This window comes from Centropristis striata, chromosome 1 (assembly GCF_030273125.1).
Source record: "Centropristis striata isolate RG_2023a ecotype Rhode Island chromosome 1, C.striata_1.0, whole genome shotgun sequence".
Classification (NCBI taxonomy): domain Eukaryota; kingdom Metazoa; phylum Chordata; class Actinopteri; order Perciformes; family Serranidae; genus Centropristis; species Centropristis striata.
The window spans coordinates 26,230,285-26,239,327 of NC_081517.1; the positions used below are offsets into that span (position 1 = coordinate 26,230,285).

Below are 9,043 nucleotides of genomic sequence, written 5' to 3' on the forward strand. Positions count from 1 at the left end.
ATATTCAGTTTAATATGATATGAAATAGCAACAACAAAAAAGCAGTTCACACTGAGTTCCCTCCTCAACTTTCTGCATGTGTAACATCTGATGGAGAACATATTAGCACTTTGACTGCACACAGCAGGCTCTTATGCAACCACGTTCTCTATATGCCGTTGTGAAAGACTGTGACGCCGCAACCAACCGAATGTGTAACCCTGAATGTGCTAATGAATGTGTTCAAGTGATATGGGAATGTCGTTCATTCACACTAATCAGTGTTTAACACTAATGAAGCCACTGATGCTGAGCTGGACTGTAACATTTACTGTGCTTACACAAGTTGTTTTATAAGCTGTGAGAGATTCAAAAAACACAAATGTTCAAGTCCTTTTCATGCATTAAGAGCATGAAGCCTTCAGGTGCAAACATTGACAACTTATGGGAAATAAAGATTTATTTATTCTTTAAACTCTATGCCCTATGAAGTACAGAAATTAAGGGTATAATGGTTTAAAATGCTGCTGCAAAACATCCAAAATGCACATGTATGTGTTTATTTTGTCTGTAGATTTCTCCTGAATTCACCAAACATTAGCATTAGATAATCACCTTTTGCATATTTAAGCAGTACATTTCCGTAAACTTGTAATATAAAAAATTATTGTGTTAATGTAAATAATCAACAAGGGAATTCATGGCGATATCTGTTAATTAAACATGTTTTACTCTATTCACCCATGGTGTCTTGCAAAATGTATGGAATTTTACTATACCATATATTTTGCAACTACATAATAAAATTAGAGATTGGTTGTGTTTTGAATTCAATTTTTTAAAATCATAACATTATGTTGCAGAGTTTGAATGCAAATTTAATAATAAAATTAACCTCAAAATAAAAAAATGCATTTTTTATATAATTACATGTATGAAAATGCATTTTAATGTATATAAACCTATTTATAATTAGCTATATATTTAATGCCAGATATGTATTGCCATATTACATACATTTGAATATAACTTAAGAAAGCAGAAGAAATTCTTTATGAATAATATAGTGATTTATTCATAAGAAATAAAAATAAGAGAAATCAATGTAATTTGTCATTGTTGACATAGTACTTAAAATAACATCAACAATTATACAACATTTTTTTTTTTTACAATGTAGGTAAAGATTACATCAATGTGATTTTAAATTGGATATTAAATTTACAAAATGATAAACCCCTGCATCAATTCAATATATTGCAACTGTAAGCAAGGCAATGTACCGTGAGTTTAAATCTGATTTTAGTCAGACTAACCTATACACCACCATGTAAACAACATCTAGGATTAAAAGAAATACTTTGTACTTTGCACGTCCATACTTTTAATTTATTAGTGTATGGATATTTTCTTGTGATCCAACCTGCAGCTCTTCAGTTTCGGGCATTTGTCCCATCAGAGGGATAACAGAGCACGACAAACTGTTACAGTGCACGCTCAGCAGCCAGGAGAAACAGACAAATAAGTGACAATCAACAGACAAGGATTTTTGGAAATTTTATGGAAAAGCAGCTGTGCATGGCCTGATTCTAACATGTGTGTTACCACTAATCTCTCCTCCCCCCCTCCCTCTGACCCTTCATCCCAAATCCCCCTCCTCAACCTCTCATCCCACTCACCCCTGCTGTCGTCCCACTACTTCAATCCTCTACACCACCCTGCAATCCTCTCATCCGTCCCTCACCCCCCTCCCGACCCCGTCCCTGCAGATGGAGAGCACGAGCTAACCTCCGACGACGGCTCCACTCTCTCTCAGTCTCTGTCTCTCACCCAGTCCCCGCAAAGCACTCCAGCTAAAGAAGGTATCACTCACCCAGAGAGAGAGAGAGACACTTTGTCAGAATGATCTTCACTGCCTTGTTGTGTGTCTTTAGGATCAGTTGTGTGTTTGAGTGTGTGTATGCATGAATGAAATTAACTAAGAGCTCCGTATGCAATGCCTAAACTACTGATCTGTGCTATAAGTGTTTACTGCACTAATGATTTTTCTTGTAAAAACTCCTCCGTTGACAATAATGAAGTTGCTATAATGTCCCATCCCTTCTGTTTAAAACCAAATTTGTCCTTTTTTTTTGCCAAATAAATTTCTGCTGTTGGCAATGAAAATTGATCCTTACCCACCAGAAGTGATGAAGCACAACTTTTAAAGCACTTTACATTACTGCAGACAGTTTCTTCCTGGCATACATTTATAATTCATGCATTTAAAGAGACAAAAACAGGTTTGGAGCTACTTGTTTATGTCCTTTAACTTCTTTAAAGGTGTGAAAAGTAAGAATTCCATGTCTTTTTTATTGAAAAGCATGTCAGTGCTATATATTTTGGTCGATCAACAGAGAAATACCCACAGCTCATATTCAGAAACTGTCACTTTAAATGAGCCATCAGCACTTCAGTTAGGTGCTTTCACTAGATAGGTAGAAAATGCCTTAACAGTGACATTACTTTTATTCCCCAGCTGTAATGATGGTGCAGAGACACTGAGAGTGCAGTTGTGGAAGACCCAGAAACACTGACCAATCAGAGCAGACTAGGCTTTTTCAGGATGGGGACTTAAAGAGACAGGCGCTCAATCAGAGCATTTCAGACAGAGGATGAATGCAGATAAGTTCAGCTAGACAGTATGAGAAAAATAATGTGTTTTCTGAACATTAAAGCATATAAGCATGTTCTAGTGGAAATCCAAGACACAAGTATCACCTTTTTTTATCTATTTGCCCATAGTTCACTACCTCAGTGATAGCAGAGACAAAATAAACTGTACATTTAAGAAGTGAACACACCATGCAAGGAGCATTGGGCAGCACATTACTGCGCCCGGGCGTGGGTTTGTAGCGTTAGGTCCGCCTTACCAAATCTGATATCGCTGCTTGGGATTTTTTTATGAGCAATGTCACCACAGAGACCCAGTTCAACCCAGATTCAAAAAGCATTGAGAAGCTGTGAAAAACAAATACAAGATATATAATGCTAAAACTGGGAAAAACGTATTTTCTGTTTGTTTTTTTACTGCTTTAGAACTCTTGGGATTGGGGTTGTGCTGGAAATGTAAGGGCTTTAACCAATGGGCCATCGGCTCAGTCACCACTATGTGACCTCATTCAGCAATAGATAGTGACTTAACAGACATTTATTCAAAGAAACATTTTTCATTATATATTTACTACTTATTACAGATTACAACGTTTTTTTTTTTGCCAGCTAACTCCTAATGTGAATTTTAGAAGGTTGTGAATTGTCTTAACAAGTTCACATCAGATCTTTTGATTCTCTCTTGCCTTTGCTGTAAAACATCACAGACCTGCTTTGTTGGTTACTCGAGCCTGTTATGATGTCACATCACATGATTTCTGGGTATTGAATTGCTGTCATTGATGTCACGGATGTACAGTCTAGTAACTATTAACCTAGAACTTGTCTGACATTTGAAGCCAGTTGGTGTACCTCCAAGAGAGACAAAGATCACAGCAGCCTCCTTACAGGTTGTAAATAATGACACTATGGGATTGACTTCCTGTCAACTTCCCTTCAGTACAAACACGCAAAACCACACAATGAGTCACAATTAACCCAGGACACAAGGCTGGCTCAGGGGACACATATTTTCTGACACCGCCTCTATGAGGTCAGCCAGTAGTTGTGCAGAAACCAGGGCAATTGTTGTGTTCTGTACTTTTTAATGTCGCCCTGTGTTTTTTCTTCATCACAGTTTTCATGTTTTGGTAACATGATGCTGCCGCTCTGCATTCCCTAACCTGCATCTATAAGCCAGAGAAAGGGATGTGACACCGGCAGCCTGTTACGTGAACAGTCATTAAGGGAGTGGGTGTAGGCCTCGTTTTTTTTAAGGTGAAAAGACTCTCTGTGCTATCAGGTCACTGGAGTTTTACGCAGGCAGGGATATTATGAAATATGTAGAGCACTGGGACAGCCTGTCTCTTTGTGGGAAGCGGGAGTTCAGCACATAGTTCAAATGGTGTTAGTGTGTTTGGTACAGCAGGGACAGCAAAGCCTCACATCGACTACATGAGCAGAGTTAGGCATTCTGGGAGTCGACACAATAATATGTAAAGCAGAATGCAGTCCAATACAGTTTGCCTTTGGTGAGGCTTATAGCTTTCCCTTTTAAGTTGAGACCTTAATAGAGAGGATTTAGCACCACTTACACTATTTGTAGCGATGGCTTGTAGGGCTGGGCGATACGGCCAACTTCAATCTGTGTCTGTCATTTGGTGTAAAAACATAGATTCTGTTACTGTTTGTGTTGTGAGCTCACCCCTCATATGATGGACATCTGCCTTGTGTAGTCCATGGATTCACGACTGAATACAGTAAAAACAATATTAGACCACCCTTGTTTTCTCTAATTTCTTGTTGATTTTAATGCCTGATACAACTAAAGGTACATTTATTTGGACAAATATAATATCAGCAAAAACAGCTCATAAGAGTTTCATTTAAGAGCTGAAATCTAGACATTTTCCATGCTTTTCTTGATAACGATTCTGGTCATTATCAAGAAAACCATGTACCTTTAGTTGTACCAGGCATTAAAATGAACAAGAAATTGAAGAAAACAATGGTCTAATAATTTTTTCCATAACTGTATATGCGTTAAAACTGATAAAATTGTTTAAAATGTTGTTTCTCAACATGTTCTTTACCACTGATGTTTCATCAGAAAATGAATCAGTTAGATTTTGGCTCTGAAGTGGAAGTTGTAATATGTCACTATTTCCCACATTATCTACTTTTCTGCATTAGTACACTATGAAGCACAAGCCATATTTGTTAGTTGTGGGTGTTGTCTGTTATTTGGGTGTGTGTCTCGCAGGGTTGAATGATGTGACCTTCCTTGTTCCCTGTCCTCACCTAACCTGTGTCACCTCTCCTCCCTCAGACAACCACACGGGCCTGATGAACGGCAAAGACGACCACGGCGACGTGGACGAGGAGCTGTCCAAGCGCGTCAGCCAGCTGACCACCAGCGTGGAGAGCGTGGAGATCACTGTGCGCTCCGGCGAAAAGATAGAGGAGGCGCTGTCCCCCGAGAGCTCACCCTCCAAGTCGCCTAACACCAAGAAGAAGAAGAAGTTCCGCACCCCGTCCTTCCTGAAGAAGAACAAAAAGAAAGAGAAGGCGGAGGCCTGAGAGTAGACAGGAGGCCGTCTGCACAGAAGAAGAAGAAAGAGGGGCGGCAGCCACCTTTTCTGTTTAATGTCTGTGTTTTATTTTGTCTCTGTTTTCAACGTCCTTTTATGTTTTTAATTTTATTTGAATTTTTTAAACAAAATGTTTTAAGTGCAAAGGGCAGAAGAATGGATTACATAAAAAATGAATTGGTTTGCAACAAAAAAGAGAGAGAGCAATCTGCAAAAAGACAAGAATGTTTGGGAAATTTTGTGATGGGTGTGGCTCCACAAATTAAAGGTGCAGCAGTTGTGGGGTGAGTTAGATGGGTGTTGGGTGTCTTCACACCTGATCACCTATGCAGTACTCTAACAGGGCTCCTTAGGAGCTGTAAAGTGTCATTTGAGGCCATTTTGATCCTGAATAACTGGCTCCCCGTCTGTTGGTTTCCCAGGCTGAAACACAACTTGAAACCGCCTTCTGAATTTCTTGCTTTCAAATCCAAATTTATTTAAATGATTGAGTTGCGACACGAGTATTGCAAAACTGCACAAGTTGAAACTTAACCTCTTTTTCTTACTATTGAAGACTCCCCCGGTCTTTTAAAGTTTAGTTTTCACATTCTGCATAGGGAACTGAGAGGCCGCATGAAATTTGAAGTCACACTGGAAAACTGGTCTCAGAAAACACAGCCACAGTGTTTGTGTTGATTTATTGACTGCGAGAAGTTTTCTCTTCACTCTCTCACACTCTTCTGATACAAAACTTCACTTTGGCTGATTGGGGTTGAACTAGAAGATGAGTTAAAGACTGGACCAGACAAGATAGTGTTAGGCTGGCAGTTTATCACAACTAAAGTTGACATGATCTCAAAAGAGCCACTGACTCACTCAGAATATTTATGTAGCATTTTCATATCTTCTCCTCTTCATCTCAGTTTTTTTTCTTTTTTTTGCCAAACTAAATGGAAGAAAAGACGAAACAATCTCATTTTGGTAAAGCGTCACTGTTTGTGTCTAGTTTGTCATCTCATGAAATTTTATCTTTTTTTATTGAACACAAATTTGGTATTAGTCGACTCTGTTTTGTACTCATTTGTAAGCTTTTACAGAGAATTACAGATGTTACGCATGTTTTCTCTTTTTGCAAGAACTGAATTTATATGGCTGACTATGTTCTGTAGTGATGCCTGATTGCTCAAATTATATTCTAATCTTCAGAGTACACAAATTTACTATATTACACAGATATATGAGAACTGGATATGTTGGCTATAGATTTTTAACTATATATTTTTTATTTTATTGTGCTGCACTTTTCTCGTGGTATATAACACATTTTAGTTGCAGGTGGTTTCACCAGTGAAGGAGATTGTGAAGTGTTTTGGTAAAAGTTGCGCAAGTAGCAAGCGAGGCATGGCGTCGGAGAAAAGGTCAGGACCCAGAAAGTGAGTCGAATGACGAAAGAGAGAATAGTCTTTCATTGGTGTCACACATGAGAAATGATCTTCTCAACTCAAAAAAACAGGAAGTGTAGTACTGAAATACTACGTCCAACTATCTGCAGTCGCCAGCTGAAATGAGAACCATGGGTCGTGGAGTGTGGAGCGGTGACATCTTTTGTTTGGTGTGTTTGTGTGTTTGTTTTTAAAGCCATATTGTAATTTTTTTTTTTTCCTGACGAGACAAGGGTTGTGATTCTGCCTGCTCGGGCATCAAGGACCCTAACAAGACCTCTGTTAAATCACCCCAGTGACTGCATCGACACCCCTCAGGCTCCCAAAAACTTTTCTTTTTTTTTTTTTTTCAGTAGCGACATTCAGAACAGCTACACTTCCTTGCTTAATTTGCCATTTATCTCCTCCTGGAACTGGAACATTATAAGGAGGTCATATGGACATTTTTATTTTTATTTGATCGCACTGCGAGCCCGCTCGTCATTTCAGCCTCTAAAGCCTCCCCTCATGTAATTTCTCTAGTAAACACGATCACGTTGTAACTGTCAGATGACCCACAGCTGAACTCTGCAAAGCCAAAGTGTGATGGGTTGCCACATATCCTCCCCCTGCAGTTTAACCAGATGTACCAATATCCCAGCTAGCAATGTGAAGTATTGGATTTGGGGGGGAGGCAGGGAGGGTTTAGGAACACATCTTTAGCTGTGTTAAACGATAGCTTCTGGCTCTGGGCAAAGAGCTGAGGTCACACAACTGAAAGATGGAGACGGGAGGTGTGAGTTTGGAAATGGAAGTGCATATTTGTGTGTAGTAGAGAGGGGCAGGGGTTAGGACAACCTGACACTAACGCACCATGTTGTATCACTCAGACTGTCTTTCATACCATCTCTCCTCCCGGAAACTCTTTTTTTCATCCTCCATTTGTATCGCAGTACGCTTTCTTTTTTCTTTTAGTTTGCAGAGAGCACTAGGCTTTTTTTTATTAACCATTTTAGGAGCATAAATTGCTCCCAGATGAACTGAATGTGCATTGCATCATTTTTATTTTCTCCTCTTTGGTTTCCAACTGTTTGCACCTTGCTTTACTAATGCCTCTCTATCCACCATTTTTTTCTGTTTTTAAAAAAAGAACGAGTTTTGCTTTGGCATGCCAGAATGAGCCAAGCTACTTTGTGACCTGTGAAAATCCTATATAAATGGTTATCTAATGGAGTTGCTTTTAGATGTATTGCTAATCAGTGTAAATTCACGAATAAAACTGTATTTTAAGAAACGGAAGCTCATTTTTCATGTTCCTTCATCACAATTTGTGCCATTTTTCAAACAGTTATTGAGTTTAACATAATCCATACACGCTCATTTTCCTTTATACCATTATCATGAATTGATATAATGAAGCGGATATATTTTCAGTTTCATGATCGTTTAACCATATTGTAGTACAGCTTCAAATCGAAGGACCTAAATCAAAACAGTAACTGGTGCCTTTTTTATGGTGTTAATAGATGAGAATAAATATATTGTATGTGTGAATAGTTCAATCAGGAAGTCATGGCACATTTATGGCAGCGATTGACTAAATGCAAGAGTAAATGTGACAATGATCATAACAGATGCACAGGAAATGTGGAAGCAGACATGCTGTGAAACGCAGACTGAGCACAATGACACTCAACACATTGAGATATGCATTTCTGTGTAAAGACAAACAGAGCAGTATATAAGATGGCCTTTCTGTGTGGTACTGTATATCCATTCAGAAGCTACACATTACCAGTAATTTACCCCTAAATATGAGAGATATTTTGTTATTGACATACTATAAATACTGTACGTCATTTGTTAGCCTGTGAACTCATGTATCCTCTACTATTCTTTATAGTAGTGGTTTCAAACTTGGATGCCCGGACCTCCACAGTTGGTTGCAAGATGATTAGTGATGATTACAAATCAAACAAAATCTGGCGCCTATATTACTGATTATGCAAGTCTAGTGTGTTTTGCTAGCAGCATGCTAAGGAGCCTGTAGCCTCCAGCAAAGAGGAGGAGCCGGCTAAAGAGGTCTGGTAAGCTCACTTCTGACTCCACAGCCCGATATGTTTTTTTTTACTTTCAAAGAGAACCACCTGACCGATTCAAAGTCCCGCCCCTTTGCTCTGTGCTCCAGTTACAGCTGAACAAACTACCAGCAGAATCTCGGCCAACTTTCCCTTTTTCTGTACTTACATAATGTGCTAGACTTGGCTAGGTTGGGAAGAAACATTTTAAAGATTTTAAAAGCAATGCACGATTATGGATTCTTAACCATTGCTAATGCGAAACATCAGCTGGTTGTAGGTCTGTGTTCGCACATAGCTAATGCTGGCTATTAACACTGTAGCAGCATCTGCAATACTCAACACCCCAACCGTGTCACAA

The 9,043-nt window shown here is 39.0% G+C and overlaps 1 protein-coding gene across 6 annotated transcripts in view; it reads left to right on the top strand.

Moving 5' to 3' along the window:
* The window catches only part of add3a (adducin 3 (gamma) a), a 153,417-nt gene extending 145,519 nt beyond the window's left edge, over positions 1-7,898 (top strand). For 4 of the 6 annotated variants that reach the window (XM_059336296.1, XM_059336305.1, XM_059336289.1 and 1 more), the window contains 2 exons: positions 1,749-1,841; positions 4,940-7,898. In XM_059336296.1, coding sequence (XP_059192279.1) covers positions 1,749-1,841; positions 4,940-5,190 — 344 coding nt within the window. In that variant the 3' untranslated portion in view covers positions 5,191-7,898. The remainder of the gene's footprint in view (positions 1-1,748; positions 1,842-4,939) is intronic. The other 2 variants (XM_059336324.1, XM_059336333.1) reach the window with 1 other exon arrangement.
* The last annotated feature ends 1,145 nt before the right edge of the window (positions 7,899-9,043 follow it).